We start from the raw sequence: 26,965 nt of genomic DNA, 5'->3' as shown, positions 1-26,965 counted from the left end.
TAAAATAATACATGACCACATGAACATCATATTTATATAGTTAACATTTTTAAGGATGACCAGTGCTAACATATAGTATTATACATTTGGCACTAATGTTTGCCATTGGTCCAGCAATTGGCAAAATTTGTTTCTATGTATAAATTTATTTTTGAACATTAGGTCTGGCTAGACGTATCTTCACTATTTATAAAAAATATTTAGACAGTAAGCTCACGTTGAATAACTAGGTCTACTGTGTTCTGGAAACTCTTCAGTAGTAATACAGCTTTTTCATGTTCCATATGTACAAAACTATGTCCATTTGCCTGTAAACACACAAATAAAACAGGGCAATCAATGTAAGATACTTGTTTACCACATTATCATTGTTTCTAATAAAAAAATTCAAGGGAGTATTGAGCAACCAAAAGTCATGTGTTTTTAAAATTCACAGCATAATTGCAATTATGGGAACAACTAATTTCACCCAGCTTCAACTCAATTTATTAATTCAACAAATATTTATCAAGTATCTAGTATATCCTACTTAGGATTGTCCTAGTATAGTTCTAGTCACTGTGCTAATCATAGAGATATACTGGTCAGTAACAGACAGATACATTTGAAATTTAATAGTTGTTTTGTTGTTGTTCTGATTTGTTTGCAGGAACTTAGTTGAGATGGTTCGGAAGGGTTCATAGGACCACTGCCTTTCTGTTGCATAATCACTGATATAAACCCATCAACACGGTCAAATGTTTCACTCATGCAAACCATATAGTATAGTTAGATCTTATTTTGATCCACTGAAAAGTCCTTAATTTACACGTTTTTATATTAAAAAGATAATTTTTATTTCCCTCATTTTTGAATCAAATATATTCATTATTTATACCAGTGGTTCTCAATCACATCCAGAAATGAATAAATTTCTGTGTGGTCTAGATTCATCTTGTTATTTTATAAATGAAAGAGCTACACCTCAGAGAAACCAAGCAACATGACTAAGGTCACACTGCTAAGCTAGGGCTGAGTCATCTGATACCATAATATTCTTACTATTTCTCTCAATACTTTACTGACATAATAACACTACAATTGTTTCTAGTGATTTGAACTGATATTTCATTGATCATGATAAAATAATCAACATTTTCCCTTTAAAATTTTGCTATATCACCTCCTACCATAATTTTTTTTCTTTACAGTGTTTGCAAAGCTGTAATTGTCATTCAGATTCCTAACAGGTTTAATTTAACTTATTCGAGTACTGGTAAAAATAACATTTAGTCCTAAATTTGGATCTACCAAAATGCTAAATCTCTCATTCTTATAGTTTTAACTCTGGCTTAATTGTGTTGTTGTAGTTACACGTGAACTATCTCAAAAGTAGAAAGACTAAGTCAGACTATCTGCCAGGGCAATGAGACTTGAGAGGAAATAAAAAGGAGAAAACTTTTAGGGTAGAATCAATAGATTTAGCATCTGATTGGACAAGTGTATAAAAACAAACAAGAATCAAACTGTGAGGCCATTAACAGAAAATGGAAACCTTGGAGGAGCAGCAGGCTTAGTTGGGAAGACAACAGAGTTTGTGGTACTGACGACACATGCAAGGAAAATGTTGCACATATATTTAGAAATAAGAGACTGGAGTTCAGGAAGGATGTCAGGGTGGCAGCATTAGAAACAGAAGTTAGGTTTTACCACACTCTGGTATTTACCACAGAGAATGCTGAGAGAATTATCAGAGAATAAGTTTAAAAGGGAGCATTGTGAAAGAAGGGAAATCTAACTAGGGGAGCAGGATGGAGCCATGGCTTTGGATGTGTAGAATAGAAGTTAAAGACAGTGTTTGCCGTTGACCCGGGCATCTAGGTAAATTTATCTGAAGTGAGGGAGGGAAAGGTCAAACAGAGCCCAATCCTTCCTGCTAGAGGATGGCAGAAAGTAGACACTAGCCTGATGGCTGAACTAAAGAATGAGGATACCAATGCACTGAGGGGAGGGAACAGGAAAACTGGCAGGAGGAGAACTGGAAAGGGTCATCCTAAAGGGGATCAAGGTAGAGGGCTCATAAAGGTAGCAGGAAATCCAAGAGGGTCAGGTATTTCCTAGCAGCTTCAATTAACCCTAGTTTTCTGAGGCACAGAGGAAAGAGCAGAGAAAGACCATAGCTTGATTAATTCTGTCCTGGAATCTGGGTCTGTTTCCAAGAAACAAGGCTTCAAGATGTTCAGACCCACAGTCCAGGTTCTGATTCAAGCTAGGGAGACTCCTTGTATAAATTAGCTTTTAATATTGCTTTAAAGCATTGGCTTTTAGTTTTCATGCTTTGTAGGTACAAATGATAGTTATATAGTTGGAAACACAAAGAGTTGATTTCCCAGAAGGAAATAAGCAGGTTGATAAATTAGACCACTGTGTCAAATAAATATTAGGACTCTACCTGTAATTCTAGTCCCCAGAAATGTGTTGGCTCTAAGCCAGAATTTAGGTGAATCTCAAGAGGCTTATTTAAAAGAGCATAATTAGGGACTGCCTGGGAATGGCTTCAAATTACCGAAAGGATTCTGGAAGATCAGAAAGCAAATTATTTTAGAAAGTTTATTAAAGATTAAATGAGTTAATATATGTTAACTGCTTAGGACAAGGCCTGGCACACTGTAAACGATCAATAAATGTTAGCTACTACTATTAATATTACTTCACTATTACTTTCTTGAATTTAAGAAATACAATTTTCATTAAGCCATAAGAGTAGAAGGATGAAATGTCAGAGGAAGGAACTGTTTAGTTAACCTTAACTTTTTTTTAAAGATGAAAATGTGAGGATCAGAGAGTTACACGAAATATCCAAGCTCACACAGCTAGTGGCTAGATGGGAATTTATGTCACAACTCTCTGTATCTTGACACAATTCGTTTCATTGATGTTGTGAGGTTGAAACAAATGTTTTAGGTTCATTAAATGAATTCACTTGTTAAGATTAATTGCCCTATTTCTTGATATGGAACATTATGGTAGGCCTGATACCAGGGGAGGTAATGACAGAGGGGTTTGAATGGAAGGAGAAGATAGAATCTCAGTTCTAGAGAACTTTCTTTTATATTCTTAGGACAGAAGAGCCAAGAGAATTTATATTGTATTTGTTCAAGTGAATATGGCTATCTGGCTTACATCTTAGATGGTTCAGACAGGGAATCAGACAATTATGTTACTACATGTGTGCAGGGCTTTTCCAATTAACATGAAGTTCAGAAAAATCACAATATTTCAACTAGAAAGGTTTCATGGTTGTTTCATGTGTGTGAATAGAAGAGCTTAGGAAATAAAGGAGGATACTATTTAATATTAATTGCAGAGTATAAATCTCATGAAGCTTTGAAACGAAAATGCATATAATCTACATTTATGCATTTGACATTTTGAATATGTATATAATATAAATACAAAAGATGATTTGAAGGACAAATGTTAAATTAATAAAGTTTTAAAATATGTTGCCACATTTGGCTACATATATGTTTTATATAAACACACAGACTATCATGGATTATAATAAAATGTGTGCAATTTTGAGGAAATTGCAACTTAAGTGAATGGTTTAAGTCAAAATGAAGTTAATAAGAAAATAATCTATGAAAGGAAAGATATTCTAAAAATTTTATGCTTCAAGAATATATAATTAATGGATTTCTGGCTTTAGCTGATTTGAAGTATAAAGGATCATTTTACAATAGTTTTTATGTTTTTTCCAGAAGGTATCCTTCCTTGTTTTAAGTCCACTTGACATCTGTGCCACAAAAGGTTTTTTAATTGCCCCTTTGCATGATTTAGACATGACAAGATAGAAGGTTAATGAAAATAACATTTGCAATTCTAACAAAAAGTAGAGCTTTGTGATTACAGCTCATCAATTTACTGTAAAACATACTCAGTTTCTGGATTTCATCCTCTTATTCCTTCCTGAATTTATCTTTGATTTTCTTCTGCTAAATGTTTTGTTAAGTGGATAAATTATGGATGTTTATATCAAAGAAATTCTCCAGAGGATGTTGTAATTCTCCCAGGAATTCTGTTGTATTTTTATTATTCAAAGCTCTAAATTTAAAAACTAGTTTCTTAGAAGGATTGGCCACAAAATTGGTGGGATTATCCAATAAGAAGGACAGCACGATACTTTTAAGAATCCGAAAGAGAAATGGAATTAGAGACTTGGTGTATGATTTTGAATTGATTAAACTAACCCTCAAGGGACAAACATTTAAAGGGCCAGTATACATGTATTTTGTATGTTAGATATACATTAGTACATTAATATAGTGTCCTTTGACTGACTGTAGCTCTTGGGATGAGGGAAAATGAAAATATACAGCAACCATATTAGAGTTATTGGGCAAGCCTTCATGTTGTCTAATCCTGACAGCCAGACAATATGAGACCAAACAGTGGGAATCTTAGGTAATTATAATTATGTTTCCCATTAACTACCTGGAATTATTTCCCATTGGAGAATTTTAATCTGATAGAGTAGTCTAATTAAATATTAGGATATATTTAGGGCTGAGTATACTGTATAAACAGTACTCCAATAACTGTATGCCAAGTCATTTGAAAAATTTTCCTATCAAAAAATCTGACCTACAGAACTTAAATTCTTAGAGAGTTCCAATGAAAAATTTACACTGCACTTTTTAAATGTGAGGAAGTTTGAAGTCTCAAGTGGCTTTTACTGTAGTATTAAAAAACATTCATGGCAATAGAATTAGAAATGAAAAAGGAGAAATAACAACTAACACTGCAGAAATACAAAGGATCATGAGAGATTACTACAAGCAACTATATGCCAATAAAATGGACAACCTGGAAGAAATGGACAAATTCGTAGAAATGCACAACCTGCCAAGACTGAACCCGGAAGAAATAGAAAATATGAACAGACCAATCACAAGCACTGAAATTGAAACTGTGATTAAAAATCTTCCAACAAACAAAAGCCCAGGACCAGATGGCTTCACAGGCGAATTCTATCAAACATTTAGAGAAGAGCTAACACCTATCCTTCTCAAACTCTTCCAAAATATAGCAGAGGGAGGAACACTCCCAAACTCATTCTACGAGGCCACCATCACCCTGATAACAAAACCAGACAAAGATGTCACAAAGAAAGAAAACTACAGGCCAATATCACTGATGAACATAGATGCAAAAATCCTCAACAAAATACTAGCAAACAGAATCCAACAGCACATTAAAAGGATCATACACCATGATCAAGTGGGATTTATCCCAAGAATGCAAAGATTCTTCAATATATGCAAATCAATCAATGTGATACACCATATTAACAAATTGAAGGAGAAAAACCATATGATCATCTCAATAGATGCAGAGAAAGCTTTCGACAAAATTCAACACCCATTTATGATAAAAACCCTCCAGAAAGTAGGCATAGAGGGAACTTACCTCAACATAACAAAGGCCATATATGACAAACCCACAGCCAACATCATCCTCAATGGTGAAAAACTGAAAGCATTTCCACTAAGATCAGGAACAAGACAAGGTTGCCCACTCTCACCACTCTTACTCAACATAGTTTTGGAAGTTTTAACCACAGCAATCAGAGAAGAAAAAGAAATAAAAGGAATCCAAGTCAGAAGAGAAGAAGTAAAGCTGTCACTGTTTGCAGATGACATGATACTATACATAGAGAATCCTGAGGTTGCCACCAGAAAACTACTAGAGCTAATCAATGATTTTGTTAAAATTGCAGGATACAAAATTAATGCACAGAGATCTCTTGCATTCATATACACTAAAAATGAAAAATCTGAAAGTGAAATTAAGAAAACACTCCCATTTACCATTGCAACAAAAAGAATAAAATATCTGGGAATAAACCTACCTAAGGAGACAAATGACCTGTATGCAGAAAATTATAAGACACTGATGAAAGAAATTAAAGATGGTTCAAACAGTTGGAGAGATATACCATGTTCTTGGATTGGAAGAATCAACACTGTGAAAATGTCTATACTACCCAAAGCAATCTACAGATTCAATGCAATCCCTATCAAACTACCAATGGCATTTTTCACAGAACTAGAGCAAAAAATTTCACAATTTGTGTGGAAACACAAAAGACCCTGAATAGCCAAAGCAATCTTGGGAAAGAAAAATGGAGTTAGAGGAAGCAGGCTCCCAGACTTCAGACTATACCGCAAATCTACAGTAATCAAGACAGTATGGTACTGGCACAAAAACAGAAATATAGATAAATGGAACAGGATAGAAAGCCCAGAGATAAACCCACGCACATATGATCACCTTATCTTTGATAAAGGAGGCAAGAATATACAATGGAGAAAAGACAGCCTCTTCAATAAGTGGTGCTGGGATAATTGGACAGCTACATATAAAAGAATGAAATTAGAACACTCTCTAACACCATACACAAAAATAAACTCAAAATGGATTAAAGACCTAAATGTAAGGCCAGACACTATCAAACACTTAGAGGAAAACATAGACAAAACACTCTATGACATAAATCACAGCGAGATCCTTTTTGACCCACCTCCTAGAGAAATGGAAATAAAAACAAAAATAAACAAATGGGACGTAATGAAACTTAAAAGCTTTTGCACAGCAAAGAAAACCATAAACAAGATGAAAAGACAACCATCATAATGGGAGAAAATATTTGCAAATGGAGGAACTGACAAAGGATTAATCTCCAAAATTTACAAGCAACTCATGCAGCTCAATATCAAAAAAACAAACAACCCAATCCAAAAATGGGCAGAAGACCTAAATAGACATTTCTCCAAAGAAGATATACAGATTGCCAACAAACACATGAAAGAATGCTCAACATCATTAATCATTAGAGAAATGCAAATCAGAACTACAATGAGATATCATCTCACACTGGTCAGAATGACCATCATCAAAAAATCTACAAACAATAAATGCTGGAGAGGGTGTTTAGAAAAGGGAACCCTCTTGCACTGTTGGTGGGAATGTAAATTGATACAGCCACTATGGAGAACAGTATGGAGGTTCCTTAAAAACTAAACATAGAACTACCATACGACCCAGGAATCCCACTGCTGGGCATATACCCTGACGAAACCATAGTTCAAAAAGAGTCATATACCAAAATGTTCATTGCAGCTCTATTTACAACAGCCAGGACATGGAAGCAACCTAAGTGTCCATCAACAGATGAATGGATAAAGAAGATGTGGCACATATATACAATGGAATATTACTCAGCCATAAAAAGAAACGAAATTGAGTTATTTGTAGAGAGATGGATAGACCTAGAGTCTGTCATACAGAGTGAAGTAAGTCAGAAAGAGAAAAACAAATACCGTATACTAACACATATATATGGAATCTAAAAAAAAAAAAGGAAAAGAAAAAACAAATTGTCATGAAGAACCTAGGGGCAAGACGGGAATAAAGACACAGACCTACTAGAGAATGGACTTGAGGATACGGTGAAGGGGAAGGGGAAGTTGGGACAAAGTGAGAGAGTGGCATGGACATATATACACTACCAAACATAAAATATATAGCTAGTGGGAAGCAGCCGCATAGCACAGGGAGATCAGCTCCGTGCTTTGTGACCACCTAGAGGGGTGGGATAGGGAGGGTGGGAGGGAGGGAGACGCAAGCAGGATGAGATATGGGGACATATGTATATGTATAACTGATTCACTTTGTTATAAAGCAGAAACTAACACACTGTTGTAAAGCAATTATACTCCAATAAAGATGTTAAAAAAATATTCATGGAATAAAACATAAATAAGAATTTCTCTTCTGTCTTAATTTCACACATGTACTGCAGCTTGAATGTTTCATGAATTCAGGCTCAAAAAAAGGCATGGCAAAATAGAAAAGACTCAACTGAAGAATCTGTCCATTATTTGTATAGAAAGTCAGGCAAGGAAATGGTAATAAATAGTAATCCTGAGGATATTTACTTATTGATCTGCTTTGACTTTAGAATGCCTGTTTTCTTCAAAAGAAGCATGTGGAATGAGCATCTCTAAAAACCTATCTTGGTTTGCAAGCAGTTCCCCAACAAGCTGCACTTTATTTCTGTACTTTACCACAAAAGGAACTGCAAAATCAGCCTCTCATTTTCAGGGAACTGTTTGTAGCCAGGTTGGTCTCTGTTTTGGTGGAGAGCTTGCTGTTAAGAGAAAACAGACTGGGAGTTGATTTTGTTGCTTGTTTGAAGTCAGCTTTTTCCTGTCTCTCTTCCTCCATTTTCTGCTCTGTGTAATTTTGGGCACGTCTACTTCCTGGGCTAGGTGTGTAAAGGTAGAACCTTAGTTCTATTTCCTTGTTGCAGTGTTCAGGCAGCTTGGCATAACACTTTGTACCTTGTGGGCATTTAATGCATATTTGACAAATCAGGAAATGGAAAATGTGATGCTATCAGTAAAATTTGCTCCAGGAGAATCAGTGTTGTATAATGGAAGAGGCTCAAATGAACTATTTAACCTCTGTCAACAACAGATACCTTGCAGGGTTGTTGTGTGTTCTAAATGACCCAAGATGGGTGCTTAATTGATATTTTTATTTCAGCCAAATTATGGAAGTTAGAGCCAGCTTAATGAACTTAATTTGTCTTTATTGTTTTTCATGTTTCACTTAGTACCTAAATATTATTTTTTTTTGATTTACAAAAAGTACTTACTCCGTCTCTAATTAGTTATCTGTGCTGAACTTTATACACTGTGAACAAACCATATGGATAAAAGTATGCAGTGAAACTGGCTTATAAAACGGTTAAAAAATTATTTTTGGTTATCTTCTAACTAAATGCTATTTAAAAATATTTGCACATGTATTTTATCATTATAAGCAATAATTTCTCTGAACATTAAGTGTTATATGATGCTGAACCCCTCCACCCCCCCACCCCCCACCCCCACCTTTCCCCAAACCTCTCCAATGTTTTTGATTTTCAACCACCAAATAAGATCAACAATAGAAAAGTGTTAACTCATTTAGCCTTGTTGGGAAATGCTTTAGTGAAATTTCCAAATACTTTATTTCTTTAAGGGTCCCACACTTCATTTTAACCATAACAAAAATTTCTCCTCTTTACTTTTTGTAGTCTTTTTGGGGGAGAAATCTTAAAGAATTCAGAGAAATAAATGTACTCTAACCCATTCTTAGTGACTCATGATAATAATTATGAACATGAACACTCTCTGGAATGAAGCTGTGGACCCAGTTAGTTTCTTACAGTAGAGGTATTCCCCTAAGTGTGTTCTGTGGAAGTGGCTAATTGATGTTGTTGGTCAAGAGGGCTGCATGGTTAAATATGTTGGGATATATCATTTTGTACGATTTTCAGGTTCTTAATATGCTTACAACGTTGTGAAATTCTGAAACAAAGGATTGAATCTGAGGTGGCTCTGAACTTATTTGAGTAAGGAACTCTTTTTAAAAAAGATATTTTAAAAGATTCCATTAGGAAACACTATTCTATACTGAATGACTCTGTTTTACTTTTTGAATTTCTTTTCTTTCTTTTAAAAGACGTTTCTCTCTCTTCCTGGACAGTGAAACTGTCAGCTATGACTTCTTGCTTCTGGCAATGTGCCTGGATCCAGACGCTTTCCCCTCGGTGGTCTGAAAAACTAGGTAAAAGACTACATGTATGAAATAAAGTCTCTCTTATGAGTAAAAGGCATGAGATTTAGTGCATGGAATTTGTGACACTTATTATGGCTTCTCATAGCACTTTGTTTGTTTAAGGTTGTTGAATAAATAAACTTTAGCTAAGTAAGATAATACCGTTAGCAGCTAACCACACGTACTTGTCATTAAAAGAGGTACAAAACTTCCATTCAGATAAGGAAGGTTTGATTCAGTGATTGTATACAGATATAGCACCGTGTATCTGTATAAAACTGACCCAGCCATCCACTGACATTTATTTTGTTTAGACTTCTGAGAAGTTAAACTTTTTCTTCCCATTCTGAACATGGACAGCTGTAACTCACTACCTTCTCCTCACCTCCATCCCCACTCCAAGCCATGTCTATGTTGAATTCTCTAACTCAGTGAGAAACTTTAACATCTTAGGGTTTTCTTTCTTCACACCTGGGATCCCTCTCCCCTCTCACTGTACTCCACACTCACCCATTCTGGCATAAGGCTCTCACCTCTGCTCCTGGAGACAGATGCCAGTCTAGCCCATGGGTATTCTTCCTCCTACTCATCCTCTTTCTCTCCTCTCTGTTAAGCCTGGAGTAATTCCTGCTCCATTAAGAGTAAACTGTCTTGATAGCATGCTCTGACCCAAACAACCTACCAACAACTAACTGAAACTTGACAGACATATTTGTTGACAGTGATTTCTCGACTTGTCTCTATGAATTGGAGGACAAAGGTGTTTCAAGACTAAAAAAAAAAAAAAAAAAGCGGGCTTCCCTGGTGGCGCAGTGGTTAAGAATCCACCTGCCAATGCAGGATACACGGGTTTGATCCCTGATCTGGGAAGATCCCACATGCCACGGAGCAGCTAAGCCGGTGCACCACAACTACTGAGCCTGCACTCTAGAGCCCGCGAGCCACAACTACTGAGCCCGTGTGCCACAACTACTGAAGCCCGCACGCCTAGAGCCCATGCTCTGCAGCAAGAGAAGCCGCCGCAGTGAGAAGCCCGCGTGCCACAACAAAGAGTAACCCCCATGCACCACAATTAGAGAAAAGTCCGTGCCCAGCAACAAAGACACAACTCAGCCAAAAATAAATAAATAAAATAAATAAATTTATTTTAAAAAAAGCATGACATATCAGGTTTGTTCGAATTATCATCTCTTTGATTATTCTATTTTGGTATCTTTGAGATATAGCCATAGACAAGGAATATACTTTGGATTACAAATTCCAAACTCTTAAAATTATTGCAAAGTAGAACTGGATGTCATAAACTAATTATAAATAATATAATTTCTCTTCGGTCAAAGTTAGGCTCTTGTCCTGGGAAGGGGTGGGGGCAGGTAAATGAAGAGGATAGGTATTGACTACCATGATAGACTAGAATACAATATACTTACAAGTGAGCTGTAGGCTACAACTGTGAGTCATGTTAACTATCAAGTACAATATATTCTTTTTTCCAGTCTATTCATCTTTTCAACAGAGTAACTATAATTAATAGATATTCTATATTTAAATATACTTTAAATTGTAAAATGTATAATGAATTAGAATGAATATTTTAACTGCAAAGAACATTAGAAAAAAGAAACTATGATGTTAAATCAACAAAACTGCCACTTCAAAAATGGTCAGATATCGGAAAATTCACACAGCTCAATTTAATAACATTTTTTATGCTCCATGTGCTTTCCCTGGTTCTCTCTCACACTTCTGTAATTCGACTTGACAGAAGGTAAGGCTGTGAGGGGTCAGTTGCCCTAGCACAGTGCTCTTTCCTCATGCCACACTGTCTTAAACCAAAATGACTTTCTAAGCACAGCAAGTCATTTGAATATGCACTTGAATTACAGTATCTATTCTAGGAAAATGAATAGTAAAATGACTGAATAATCATGTGCATATGTTTTAATTAACATCATCCCTTAATACACACATCTTCATGTAACTCAAATAACATGCTCATAATACCATAACAGAATAAGAGAAAAGTGGGTAAAAAGATTTACAGAAAAAAAAAAAAAAAGATATAGCTCTTATATAACAAATTCTGGGTTTGGGGGAAATTTGGGAAAGATACATCTCTTGCTATTTTATATCTCTTTTGCTACTTGCTATTGGGTTAGATCAAACCCAATAACTGCCATCACTTAAAGTGGAGATCATTCGTTGTTTTTGTTTTTTCCTTTTACCTTGATTTTCCAGGTAGTATGCTTTCATAAAGGTTTGTAAATAAATTTGCTCCAGTGAGGATATATTCTAATGATCTTGTAAGTGACAGATAACTCAATGTTATAAACTCATTTTTTCCCAGTGTTCTTTAAACTAAGAGCCACAGTATTATAAAGAGACAAATATATAATTTGCTCTCTTAGCATCTGATGTTGGCAATGATTTCAGTTTAGAATTAACAATTTTTATTTCCTTCAGAAAATATAATTGGCCACTTGTCCTTTTTAACTAGTATGAGTGAAACTAAACATAGCAATTTATTTGATTAAAGTCTATGGGCATTTTTCTTTTACTGAAAATGGACTTTGATTTTATTATACTAGATACAAATAACTTCTATAGCAAAAATAAAATGTTACATCATTTATAGTCATTTGTGGAGAGAAGAGAAAACCCAGGTGCAGCTGTTCTGCAGTTTTTGTGACTTTTAACTGATTTGGCTTATAATTCCTTCCTACTTCTTGCATCGGGAATTCATTTCTCTGTGCACTTTGCTGTTTCTGTATACATCTCAGGGACTAGAAATACTAAACCCTCATTTCCCCACATATAACCCTTCTAGAATTTCACAGCCAGAAGTGTATTCTAACCCTGCAACTAGAGGGGTTGCAAAAAGTCACCTTGTATACAGCTAAACTTTTGTTCAAACATCTCAGCAGGGAGAGTAGAGAGATATAACCAGGTGTTTCATATTATTCAAACAGTAATAAGCTTACTGTTGAGAAATTAAACATGGACAGTCTCTTCTCCCTCATCTAAAGTCACATAGATACCCTATTTGGGTACTTCATTATTCTTACTACACTTGATACTTATGTATAGATTCCTGTATGTATCAATTCTTCTTTCATTCCCAAAATAACACCATTCATTTAAACAAAAATATTCAGAACACTTGCCATGTGCCAGGTAATGGGGATATAGGATTCTATAGGTCTGAAATGGTTTCTGACCTGCCTCTCAACCCCAAAACAATAAAGGCAAATAAGAAATGTAAGAGGAGCTTATGTTCAATCACTTAATTCAAGTCATTCAGCTTAATAACTTGGGTACATATTTGTTTCAGTGTTGGCCTTAGAAAGCATTGCTTTTTATGTCTTACCTGAAGGATCTTATCACCAGGCTGCAGCAGGTTGGATGCCGGTCCATCAGGCTGAACCCTAGTAACAAAGATACCCTATAAGTCAGAAGTAACAGAGGTTAGGATTCTATTTTCAAGAACTAGATCTACTTAAAAACTTTTTCATTCACATAGAAAACAGTGAAAACAGATTAAAAAGTTTACACGTGTGAGGTTAAAATATTATTATAGTATTTTAAGCAAAGCACCACCCTCTAAATCAAGTTTAAGAAAAGCAACATTTTTACTTGCACAAAAACGCTCATATTGTTTTGTTTTGTTCTTTTGTGTTTTTTGCGGTACGCGGGCCTCTCACTGTTGTGGCCTCTCCAGTTGCGGAGCACAGGCTCCGGACGCGCAGGGTCAGCGGCCATGGCTCACGGGCCCAGCTGCTCCGCGGCATGTGGGATCTTTCCGGACCGGGGCACGAACCCTTGTTCCCTGCATTGGCAGGTGGACTCTAACCACTGCGCCACCAGGGAAGCCCTTGACTATTATTTTATCCCGGCAGTCAAAGTCTGTGCTACCTAGTTAATTTTGATTGCCGTTCTTCAGCTTATTGTACGGGAACAGTTTTAATAATTTTTGTACGAATCCAGACCATAGGAACTGAATTGTGGCCATCATATTGCAATGCTGAGAGGAACTAGCAACACTCCACAACCTGACTGCTGAAAGAATACCAAAGTCATGTCTCTAGCAGGTTTAATTTCAATCATCACAAAGCTCTGGGGGGTTCAACCACTGTTCTGGAGACTTGCTTTGAAGCTTTCTCTTATGGTGGCCTGAGTCTTCCTAAGCATTTATTGCTGTTTTCTAAAGCGTTAATATTTGTTTTCAATCAATAAATTTTACCAACTAAGAAATTGCTACTGCCCATTGGCATAGTTTCTCTTTCTCTCTGTCTCTTTCTCTCTCTCTCTATATATATATCCTATCAGCCAGCATATTGCCACATTAGTCAAAACAGATAGCAATGAGTGTTATGTTTGATAATGGTCTGTAGCATTCATTATTTTTGGAGGTGGAATGTTTCCCCAAAGACTGCCTGAAAAGGCCAGTGCCCTAATTTTTCACTGTATTTATGTATTGACATATAAACACTGTCATATGAAAGAGACCAAATAACTCTGAACCCATTTTTGTGGTCTCTGTTATGATGAATATTGATGAGAAATATGAAAACTTTGACACTGTTTTCAAAAAGTTCATTGTAGCAGTGTGTGTGGCACTCAGTATAGGGTCTATAAATGTTATTCTAATTATTGAAAGTCTGAAGGTTGAGCTACAATCCAGGGTCTTTCTTTCCAGCAAAGCCTGCAGTAAGAGATTCTGAGTCTCCCAACTGTACCAGATTTACTGTCAGAAAATTCTTCATTACTCTTAGTCTTAGAGTACATTGAAAGGCCGACATTTGTTATCTTTACCTTGAATTCCCAACAGATAAGAGGATTTGCATCTTTGATTTAGGGAAGGGGAAGGCAAGAGGGCTGGAAAGTGTCTCCTGTATCATCTGTGGTTTCCTAGTGGGGGCTGTCAGTGATAATGGCTCCAATTATTGTTTACTCTCAATAATGGACATAGGTCCCAACAAGAGGGCTTTCTGATGGTTCTTAATAACTTTTAGGGGCTACTTCCTTTGGTAGCTCCAAGCCAACATCAGCTCTGTAACAATGGCTGCTAGAGTCTAGTTACTGGCTTATGGCATTTCTGACTGTGTTTCTCTAATGTTCTGCACCTCATCACCAGCTCTCATGTTCCTTAGTGGTTTGACAGCACAGTGGTTTTCCCTTAGCACCACCTCTAGAGGGTATCTCACAGCAGAGCAACAAGATAAGTATTGCAGTCCTTTCCAAAGAATGCAAGTCTTTTCTCCTATCAGACACCAATATCTGGGTGTGCTTGAGACAGACACAGACACAATGGACTCATGTATCACAGAGGGACCCCCATAGGTTTGAACCAAAGCTAATCTGGAGAGCACTGGCTGGATGCTACAAATAGGCTTGACCTTTTGCCATTTCATGTTTCTTCCCCAGTTTTTAAACCAGTCTTCATATAAGTCATAAATGAAGTTTTTCCAAAAGTACCCATAATGGGTTTTTTAAAAGTTTTACTTTTCACAAGTAATTTTGAAAATGGATGAGTATAGAAGGTTTTTCACAGTGTTAAAATCTGACCTTGTCTTATTGGTTACCTAGTCTCTGCACCTCTGGACATAAACCTTGAAGGACTCAAAGTTCCTTGAAAGTTAGTCTACAAGGCCAACATTTAACATTCTAACTTTAGAGGAGAAAGGAACTTTATATGGCTTTTTAATGATGAAGGTGAATGACTGTGACAGTCTCAGCTATTGTAAATGTAGACACCAAAATAGAACTTGTCTTAAGGGAATTACAAGTTCAATTTGTGAAATATGCTTTTCTTTAAAATTCTGAAAAAACTTGGCTCTAGCTGATGCTAAGAAATTGGTTTCTAGGAAGGCCATATCTCAGATAAAAATTGCATACAATTACAATTACAATTACAATTCAGAACACATTGGTTATATATTATAGAATATGGTATCATATGCTTTCATATAATTATAAAAGTTCAAAGAGCATTTCTGGAGAAAAAACTGACCCATAAAGATAGCAAACACAGCCATAGATTCAATAGCTTGCAAGGGGAAACTTTTTTTTTTTTGGCCAAATATTGGCAAATAATTTCTTTTTATGAATTGAGCAAGGTTAATATTAAGCTATGATGCAGTTCATAGAAGCAGCATTACACATATACAGTAGACTGTGTTTACTTAATCCCTGTGATTATTAGAAGACACATCAAGAATAAAGGTGTTTCAATAGATTTACTCTCTATGAGTCAAAGTGTGAAAACAAAATATTTTAAGATTAATTGCTGAGAGACAAATCTTCAGCTTTGAACAATTTACTACCTTAACAACTGAGAAATTTATATGCAGCAAGCGAAGAGATTTATCCCATGACCATTAGAAACTAAAGGAGAGGGCAGAGGGAGGAAAGGAGAGAGAGAAGGAAAGGAGAGAAAGAGAAAAACAGGAGGGCATTGGCAGCTGCATATGATGATTCAGTGTATGACTGAACTTTAGCTGACAAAACAATGAATTGTAAAATCCATAAAAAATGAACAGAAAGAAGAATTGCTTTAGAAGCCTAAAAAATTTGAGCCTCAAAAGACAGAGCTAGAAATCATACAACTGACCAAAGTCCTCTAAAAATTTCACAAAAATCTTATGCACAGATGTTTAAAGGAGTCCAAAACTCTCTTTCATTAAATTTTAAATAAAGAAATATTAAAATAAAAAGCACTTGGTTGCATTTGTAAAAAATAAAACTACCATATGACCCAGCAATCCCACAACTGGGCATGTACCCTGAGAAAACCATAATTCAAAAAGAGACATACCACAGTGTTCATTGCGGCACTATTTATGACAGCCAGGCCATGGAGGCAATCTAAATGTCCATTGACAGATGAATGGATAAAGAAGATGTGGCACATATATACAATGGAATATTACTCAGCCATAAAAAGAAACGAAATTGAGTTATTTGTAGTGAGGTGGATGGACCTAGAGTTTGTCATACAGAGTAAGTCAGAAAGAGAAAAACAAATACCGTATGCTAACACATATATATGGAATCTAAAAAAAAAAAAAAAAAAAGGTACTGATGAACCTAGTGGCAGGGCAGGAATAAAGACATAGACATAGAGAATGGACTTGAGGACACAGTGAGGTGGGGAGGGGGAAGCTGGGATGAAGTGAGAGTAGCATCGACTTATATACACTACCTAATGTAAAATAGTTGGCTAGTGGGAAGCAGCAGCATAGCACACGGAGATCGGCTCAGTGCTTTGCGATCACCTAGAGGGGTGGGATAGGGAGGATGGGAGGGAGGCTCAAGAGGGAGGGGATATGGGGATATATGTATGCATATGACTTATTCACTTTGTTGTACAACAGAAACTAACACAGTATTGTGAAGCAATTATACTCCAATAAGGATCTATTAAAAAAAATAATGCATTGGAGCAACAGGAGACTAAACCCATAGAAATTGGCTATGTGATTACAAATATCTTAGTAACAATGTAATGGAGTGATCCTAACAGAAAAAATACACTTGCACCATTCTTTTATGTCATTGTAAAGATTTGTTTAGTAGCCAAAAAGAAAAATGTATATAAACATATAGTTTTCAAGATACTGCCCTTATGACTTGATAAAAACAACCAAGAAGTAAGCAGTTTATTTCCTTTTATCTGAGATTCCTGTTAGAAATGACAAATTGACTACTAAAAAATCGATTTTTTTTTAATAGTTTGGTGTTGATCACCAGGCACTACTCTCTTTTGGGGAATTTGAATATAAGAGTTGAAATTATGTTTGGCTTTGATTACTTTATACAGGCGTACCTTGTTTCACTGTGCTTCACTTTATTGCACTTTGCAGACAATGCAGTTTTAAAATTGAAGGTTTGTGGCAACTTTCTGTCAAGCAAGTCTATCAGCGCCATTTTTTCAACAACGTTTGCTCACTTCATGTTTCTCTGTCACATTTTGGTGACTCTTGCAATATTTCAAACTTTTTCATTATTATTCTGTTTGTTATGGTGGTCTGTGATCAGTGATCTTTGATGTTATTACTACGACTCCTGAAGACTTAGATGATGGTTAGTATTTTTAGCAATAAAGTATTTTTGAATTAAGGTATCTACATTTTTTTAGACATAATGCTATTGCACACTTAATAGACTACAGTATAGTGTAAATGTAACTTTTTTTTTTTTTTTTTTGCGGTACGCGGGCCTCTCACTGTTGTGGCCTCTCCCATTGCGGAGCACAGGCTCCGGACGCGCAGGCTCAGCGGCCATGGCTCACGGGCCCAGCCGCTCCGCGGCATGTGGGATCCTCCCGGACCGGGGCACGAACCCGTGTCCCCTGCATCGGCAGGCAGTCTCCCAACCACTGCGCCACCAGGGAAGCCCTGTAACTTTTAAATGCACTGAGAAACCAAAAATTTCGAGGGACTTGCTTTATTGCAATATTCATCCTATTGCAGTGGTCTGGAAACAAACCCCAATATCTCTGAGGTATTCCTGTTAGGATTATAATTGTAATTTTCCTTTTATTGATTGCTTCAGTATTGCAATTATTCCATAACAGTTAAAAATCTCTGGGAGTCTGTGTATTGTTGACTGAATGTACATTTTATTCCTGTTTATTTCTTGGTAAAATTATTAAGCTTAAAGATTTCTTGACTCTTTGGGAAAAATAGGTGAAATATTTTTCATTTCTTTTATTTTATGAATTCTTTAAAGCCTGTATTTAATATAAGACCTCAACTGGTGGTGAATATATGGATTGCTGAGCTTCATACAGTTTACTGATTTGATCAGAGTTCCTACTGGCTTTTCGTCTCAGCTTTTTTTCCCTTCTTTTAAATTAATTAATTAATTAATTAATTAATTTTGGGCTGCATTGGGTCTTTGTTGTTGTGTGCAGGCTTTTCTCTAGTTGCAGTGCGCAGGCTTCTAATTACGGTGGCTTCTCTTGTTGTGGAGCATGGGCTCTAGGTACGTGGTCTCAGTAGTTATGGCTCGCGGGCTCTAGAGCGAAGGCTCAGTAGTTGTGTTGCACGGGCTTAGTTGCTCCATGGCATGTGGAATCTTCCCAGACCAGGGATTGAACCCGTGTCCCCTGCATTGGCGGGCTGATTCTTAACCAGTGAGCCACCAGGGAAGTCCTCTTCTCAGCTTTATACATAGCATAAAATAGTAGACGACATTAAAAACAAGAGTGGGAAACTGTAGGTGGCTGTGGCGTCTTCTTCCTAGGTACTACTAAAATAGTATCAGTAATCAGCTTTCTGATTATCATCCTTTCAGTCTTCCTCAAAGCCCCTTCAGTTGTCAAATTTTTTGACACTATCTACACCACTTCAAAATAATGGATTGAAAAGTGAAGAATTCGGTCAAAGCTTTTTTGTCACTTATGCTATAATAAGGTTTTTAAAGTAAAAAATTATTGTTTTGTAAACTACATTCAGTCAAACTATGATTCTTTTAGATAAAATATGGTTTTATGTAGAGTAGACCATACTAGAAGTATTGCTTAGAGATCGCGGTGAAATCAGGGGGTCAAAAAGGCCAGTGACAAATGTCCAGAGGACACTCTAGTTGTGGATTCTTGATACATTGACTGACAAAGTGGCTCTTAGGCCACGGCTGTGCATTGGCAGTGTGAGGTGGAGTGAAAAGGGAGGGTTTTTTTCTCACTTTTTGGTCTCTGTATTTCTATATTATTTGAATTTTTATAGTGAGAGTGTTTTCATTTCTTACCTGTATAATTTTTAAGAGATATAAGTTAAAGAAAAAGGACGTTGCAGTTGTACACATCGGATTTTATTATTTTTTTTTATTTTTTATTTTTTATTTATTTTTATTATGATTTTAAAGGATGATTATGTCGATTATGTTGAGAATGCCCTAGTTCACAATCAGTAAGAGGTGGCTAAGTAAAAGTGGTTCTCGATTCTCTGTCTCTTTCACCACTCTCACATTACGGCTCAGAGATGGACACCTTCAGAGAACTGAAGCCACCCCAGCTGGTGTGTGCAAGTCATACAAAACCCAGCATACGGTAGGGTCTTCTTGCAGTATAGGAATAAGCAAATCTTATACCTTAGTCTACGTATCCTACTAAATTAGTCACAGAGTCAAGGTGGAAACATTTTTTTAAAGTAGAGGATAGGATGAATGTATGATTTTTCTCTCAATAAACACACAGACCTTGGTATACCTCAATGAACAAAGAGAAACACAAATTTAAGATACGATTTTTCTTTAACCACTTTAATGTTTACTCCAACACTTCCTATTTTCTATTAATAAATGTTCTTGGCGGTTAAATGATAGTGCCTTGTTATGGGAATGTGGTTTGTGTATGGTAATGGGGTTTGATCCAGTGGGTTTCAAAAATGGGAAATAATTTCTACTGCATTATACTTAAAAAATAGAATTGGTTACTAAGATCATGTATAGCTATGTTAATTATACTGTAAGGATGATTGCAATTAAACAAGTGCATATTTGTAATTTTGTACCTTATACAGTAATCATAAACTGTTACTACTTGTTTACTGCTTAATGTAACTCTGAATTTATTAACAATATATATTTTAAAAATATATACACACACACATATATATATATATACATATATATACATTTTAAAATAACACAGTCTAAATTCTGATCTAGTAGTCCAACTTTCCAGCATAATTCTAGCACCTTCAGGTTAACTTGGTGTCTGGAAATCTGTTCTCATCTGTTTATGGTTTTCCTTCAACTCATTCAAAGGATCTTAGGGAGGATTTAAGTTGGAACTTACAGAAGTTGAGAATCAACTCTTTGAGTTCTCATGATTTCCTTCACACGCCCAAAAGAGAAAAATGACACAATAAAAGTGTTTTGCAGTTACTTGGGTTTCCTTCTCAGCTGTTTTCGATTTCTCCGATCTTACCTATTGTTACCTAAAATTTTTTCCCATCTAAGTGTGTTGCCTCCAAACTTCCCGCTTTTTCTGATCAATATCATTTTCTAAACCACTTTCTTTCGCTGCCAAAGAACATAGATTTGGCTCAATTAGTGATTACTATCTCTTAGAGAGACTAAGACTATATTTGTAGAATATAGCAGTGTTTTTTTTTAAGAAAAAATTAATCAGAAAAATTACAAGTATTTAAAAGCAGATTTAATGGGTCTCATTGAAAAAACTATGACACAGCAAATTTCAGGATCCACACTGAAGTATCAGTTGCTTTGGCAATCCCTCTCAGTTAGATGCCATGGTTGAAAGCACTCAGGCAGTACTTCTCGTAGATGAGCATATCAGAATTGCTGGTACTAAAGTACTTTTAGTTTGAAAGATGAAGAACATCCATTGTTTTCATAGTTGCATAATGGACGCTTTTGGGGACCTGCCCAGATTCCCTTTATCAGATTCATGCTCTCATCCTGCAGGTGCTGCTGGCAGCTCACATCTAATCCTTCTTTTGAAAATTACCCTCAGCCTGGAGCATCCTTACTGGGAAATGCTGGGAAGGTTATGCTCCTTCCCATATAGTTAATGACTGATACCGGGGTACAAAAAGCTGTTACCCTCCTCAAGGTGAGACAACTCTGTGGTACCATTGATGCTCCAGAGCACCCTGTACCCTGTACCATCCGGTTTCCACTAAATTCACATCTTTGTGGATTTCCACTTTCTTCACCTGACCTATCCTGCATCCCTTATTCTCATATAGATTTCACTGGACAACAATTCTTCAATTAACTACTTGCACAAAAGTCTTCATCTCCGGTTCTGCATCTTGGGGAGCTGGCTTTAGACAAATATAAACTACAAAAATTAAAGCTCTGCAGTATCTTCTTTCCTGGAAGGTATACATAGATTCTATATTTTGCTTACTAGCAATTCTTTGGAACCCAGTACCAGGAGATAAAATGCACCTCTGCTCCCCAAGCATAGAGCAACTTTGGGGGTAGATTGGGGGAAAATGGATAATATTGTTATTAAATACATATTATTGAGATACATCTCAAATGTTATATAGGTAAATTTAAAAAAGCTAAACAATATTGCTACAGACAGAGACATGGAAGTTATTACTTTTTAATTTATTTTTGTTTTATTTCTATTAATCTGGATTCACAATATTTTCAAGAATTCTAGTTGGTTGTAACATTTTCAAGCAGAAACTAGAAATACTACGGAGGTCCCTGCAATACCACTTAAAACTTGTGTTAGTAACTTTATAAATGGCATATGAAAGATTTCACAGGTTTCCCAAAGATCTTTTGGACCCTTAGTAATTAACTTTCTCTCATTGTTGGACCTGTCAATTCTTGTTAGTTATTACCTAAAATATTATTTATGAACTAATTTTAAGTGCTTTCACATTTTGATTGAGAAGTCTCTGACATTTTTCCATCAAATAGCAACAAACTTAAAAAGTCCCAAATCCTTTCCCACACCATTTTCTGTCTCCTTATTTAGCTTATTTTGTTCCATGCTAAATGGCTGAAATGATGCAGCGGAAAGAACATAGATAATATTTAACTCTAGCAACTAGTATAGCTGGCTATGTACTTGGACTTTAGTTTTATTGAAAATTGTTTTACTGATTGTTAAAGAATATCACAAAGTGATAGCAATCTCAATTCTAGTGACTTTCTAAATATATTGTTGAATTAAAATGTCCCAAACAATATTCTTATTTAAAATGGTACTTTTACGTAGACGACCTGCTTCTGGGTCGGGGTTTCGTACGTAGCAGAGCAGCTCCCTCGCTGCGATCTATTGAAAGTCAGCCCTCGACACAAGGGTTTGTAAATAAATTTCTAAAAAAAAAACTAAAAAAAATAAAAAATAAAAATAAATAAATAAAATGGTACTTTTAAATCGCCTTATTTTTTCATATGTATGATGGAATGATATTTTCTTAAAGAACCAAGTCTGTGTTGAGTTATATTTTATTATATCTTTTCACAAGCTGAAATCTTATATGTCTTCTTTATAATATAATATCTTGATATTGAAATTATCCAATTGGCTAAAGCACACTGCCATGCCTTCTTAAAAGGCCTCATATAGGTGGTCATACCTATAGGAATCCTATTAATAGGAGATTGCAAAGACTGCATTTCTATCAATATTTCTGAATTGATTCAGTTCTTTTTCAACATATAAGACAGAACAGAACAGGCAAAAATGCATTTTTTATTTAAAAAATTCTTGCTTTTGAAGTCCTCAAACAACCAAGTGGCGTTCTGAACCTCAAACTGCAGTGTGACTAAGATGCAGCTGAAGTAATTGTGTTGTAAAATAATTTGTTTGTTATTTATTTTTAAAAATTCAGTTTTATATATAAATTATATACATTTATATTATATCTATTCCTTGCTCCTGAATGTTACTTTCACATAATTAATAGATTCTCCAAATTACTTTGCATTACATAATCGCTTGAAGTAGAATTAAAGATGGGACAGATATATAAATTATATTATACAATTAACTAGGAAATATATAAAATAAATCACCTTTGTCTAGGAGTTGTACAAAATGAAGGACATATATGTAATTTAATGTTTATGTAGTAAATATAAATCATATGCTGTGTGGAGTTCTAGACAAATGTGTTTGCTATTCCTGATTTTTATATCCATGGAGAATACATGACAAGGTATAGACATAGGATATGCACCTTTTTCATAAGTCAAGAGCATATCTTTTGCAACTTTTTATTTATGAATCACCCAGTGTCATGAGGCTGAACAAACCCAGAAAATTATTCTTGTGCATTTTCGAATTTGCTACTGCTAAGCATGCCTCTGGGTATTGTTATCCCCAGGTAAAGATGTCAAATAAATGCTTTGGATCTGCACATCTAACCTTTCTTCTCTTTGTAATATTAATCATATAAAACTTTTATTTGATGCAATACTCATCTCCACACAAATTTTCTTCTAGGGGTGGAAGGTGGGATGTAAATAGGAGGGAGGCTGTTTGGCATCTGGAATCAATTTTTTAGAATTTATGTAGAATTAGATATAGTAATTTATTCTGAAATTCCAGAACATTTATTTAGAGTATATTGGTGATTATAGTATTTTACATTTGCCATGCCTATAATCTTCTTCCTTGGCTTGGGATTTTACCTGTACCATGGGCAAATTAAGGCATTAAAAAAAAAAGGATTGTTTCTTCTATCATTTATGTGTCTACATGCTGATTGCCCAAATCAGTGGAAATATGGGTAGGCTCTCTGGCATCTGCTCAGCATGAGTGTTTATGATAAAACTGTGGAGAATAAGTGGTTCTTTCGGCCCAATGTCCTAGTATGTATATTTCCTGATATCAAGTGATTTGAGGATATTCATAATACAGCTTCCATTTTGATCCTGTGACTAGGTGATTGTTCATGGCATTGTTCAGTGCTGTACCTTTACAGTATATAGAGAAAGAGGCTATGAGTTCTTGTTAATATCTTTAAACTCCAGAAGCTTCGTCCTTCCTTCTAAAATGAGGCAAGGTGGGATATCAGTCCCTAAATGATGAGCTGTGTGAATACATCATTAAAAATTTATTTATTTTCGGAGTCTCAGGCTGCCTTATGAAGTCACACAACAACATGATATCAGTCATCCATTAATCCAGTCTCTTCGTCCTAACAACATCTCGTGGAAACTGTATTGGTATATTACTTAAATTTTGTAATCATGAATTATTATTTTATGAACATTTAAATATAGGGAAAGATTATTGTGGTTTGTTCCATTGGCAGGATCTCCACTGTAATAATACCTTAGTCCAAAAGTTATATAAATGCTTAGCAATCTAATGTATATAGTATGCTTCTAATTATCTAAGTTCAGTAGAGAATACATGCTGACTTCCAAGGACTTGAAGCAAATATCTAGACTATAACTAATTACAGTGTTCTGTAACACTTTCAGTATTAGATTATTGTGTTAGTCTCAACTCTAGAGGGTATAAATTTGTCATGTGGCTCTTCAGCTAAGTGGTATTTGCAGATAGAGGTATGTATCATAGTGCCTGTTAAGAGAAAAGGATTTGGAATCAGATCAATTTGGGTTCAAATCTTACCTGCCACAGGTCAGCTAAATGACCTTGGGCAAGTTAATTAACCCCTCTGGGCCTCAACAAAATGGGGAATAATAATAATCAACTAACACAAGTTGCTAAGAAGATCAGATAAGTTCATGTATATAAAGAGCCTGATACAGTGACTAGCACGTTACAGATACTCAGTAGAAGTCTATACTTTTATTATTATCATCAGATTTGTTGGATCAAAATCTTTTCTCTCTCTGGAGCATCGTGCCATCTTGACAGCAATGTTTCTCTATAATAATAAACCAGATAATGGCTCCATCCACTTCACAGGGAGGGCAAAGGCAAGCACTATATGAAGGCTTTTTCATCTGGTTTTCTACATTTTTCTCTTTCCAAGTATGTAAAAGCAGTTTTCACCTGGCAGTGAACCCAAAATAATGAACTCCATGATGAGTGAGTTGGGTTGTTCAACTACTAAACACTGTTCTGACAATGATATGAACTGCAGGACTAATTGTGCTCCATCCGTTTAACCTAAGGAGACCATAATCAGACTACCTTGGCGTCTTCGAAAAGAGTTAAATTTGCAAGACCAGATGCTGTTCTAAGCTCTCAAAGTCTGGTACAAAACAGTCTTCATATCTTAATCCTCAATTCTCCCTAAAGCCTCAGTTAACTTTTGGGCTGTACCAAGAGTTTTTCTGCAATAGTCTCACATTACCACAGAACCTAAATTGGAACTTCTGCCAGACTGAACAACACAACTCACTTTTGCCCCAGTTTCATACTCTCAGCCCTTAGGGATGACTGCTTCATGCTTTTCCTACCTGGCTGTAAACCAGGTAATCAGTTTGGATGCTATTTCACTTTAGTCCTTGGCATTTGGCTGAAACAGTTGTTCCTAGCAATCATAATGAAGAGAATGGAACAAATCTATTGGCTACTTTAGTACAGAAAGTCTTCAGTGACTCTAAGACATTCAGATATCTTGGATACTTAGAATTTTGAGTGTCATTACAAAACACTTAAACATTAATGAACAGTAAGTAAAATAATATAGTATGCTCGAAAGACTGCTTCTAACCCATGACTTGTTTATTGGAAGGGGGTATGTATCATAATAAAGTTTAAGCTTTTGCATGACTAGAACTCCTTATAAAGAAAGCATCAACCTCTGACCCAGGTTGAATTAAAACATCTGTTTATTTTGGTTCTCCTCATCCCTCCTCACAGCTGTAAATTAGCCAATTTATGATATAATTGTCCTTCAACATTGGAGAGAAGAGTATTTTTAAAGTTCATTTTCATTTTCTTACTGTTTGATATTTTTAGGTTGATATAGACACTGGATTCCACTCTAAATTTTATGCAACCTCTACAAGAATGGGGCACTGGGGATAAACAAATGCAACTGAATTTCCTCAAGATTAATCCCTTTCCTTGTAAGTGGATTAAATTCTTATAGAAATTGTCAGAGCCAATGTTTTTAGATCGCCTCAACACTTTAAACTAAGTATCTACCATATGTTTGGTGTGGTCAATAAATTAAGAGCAGTCTGAGTCTTCTGTAGCTTTGGAACTTTTAATTACTCTGATCAATTTTGCTGTAACAGAGATTCACTTTTCAGATTTTAAGTGTTTTAGAAAGTAATCAGGCAAAGAAAAGTGCTTTTGAGGGGAATCTTTCAATGGATAGATTATATAATTCAAGCTCTATATCTGTTGCATTTAACCAAAAGAGAAATTATAAGATCATAGATATAGTTCAGTCTCACTAGAGTCATCAAAATGTTGCAATGAAAAAGTAAATGAATAGTTATAAAGTGTTCATATTTCATCACAGTGGAAGAATAACAGGCAATGATTTGAAAGCCTCACACCTGCTATCCCCTTCAGTTGAAAATAAAAGCAGAAAAGTAACAGCATTCAGACATCTTGACTACTTAGCAACTTGTGCATCTTTAATTGAAAAATATCTATTACCCTGTGCCTTCCAAAAATATCATGAAAAGATATATCTGCTGATGAGATAGGAGAGGAAAACATGTCTTTTGAATTTCAACTATCTTATGAATGATAAGGTTGTTACCTTTTCATTGAAAGAACTTATGGAAGAGATGTAAAACCAGAGACAAAAAGAGGGGTCAAGATGAATAAGACAATGATTTGAGGCTTTTAAAAATACCATCATATGTTTCTGATAATTTTGACTTTTCATGCTTTTTGTCTTAAGATATATTAATAATTTATTAAAATTCAGTA

At 35.5% G+C, this 26,965-nt stretch overlaps 1 protein-coding gene across 3 annotated transcripts in view; it reads right to left on the bottom strand.

Annotated features, from left to right (window-relative positions):
• Window positions 1-200: 200 nt before the first annotated feature.
• Window positions 201-26,965, bottom strand: part of LRRC7 (leucine rich repeat containing 7) — a gene marked incomplete at both ends in the record, with an annotated part of 384,656 nt that continues 357,891 nt past the window's right edge. For all 3 annotated transcript variants that reach the window (XM_079697001.1, XM_079697002.1, XM_079697003.1), the window contains 2 exons: window positions 201-308; window positions 13,019-13,093. In XM_079697001.1, coding sequence (XP_079553127.1) covers window positions 201-308; window positions 13,019-13,093 — 183 coding nt within the window. The remainder of the gene's footprint in view (window positions 309-13,018; window positions 13,094-26,965) is intronic.

The sequence above is a fragment of the Hyperoodon ampullatus genome (assembly GCF_949752795.1).
Source record: "Hyperoodon ampullatus genome assembly, chromosome: 2".
Lineage (NCBI taxonomy): Eukaryota > Metazoa > Chordata > Mammalia > Artiodactyla > Ziphiidae > Hyperoodon > Hyperoodon ampullatus.
Note: the sequence above shows the minus strand (reverse complement) of the source record. Positions and strands in the feature narration are given on the sequence as shown.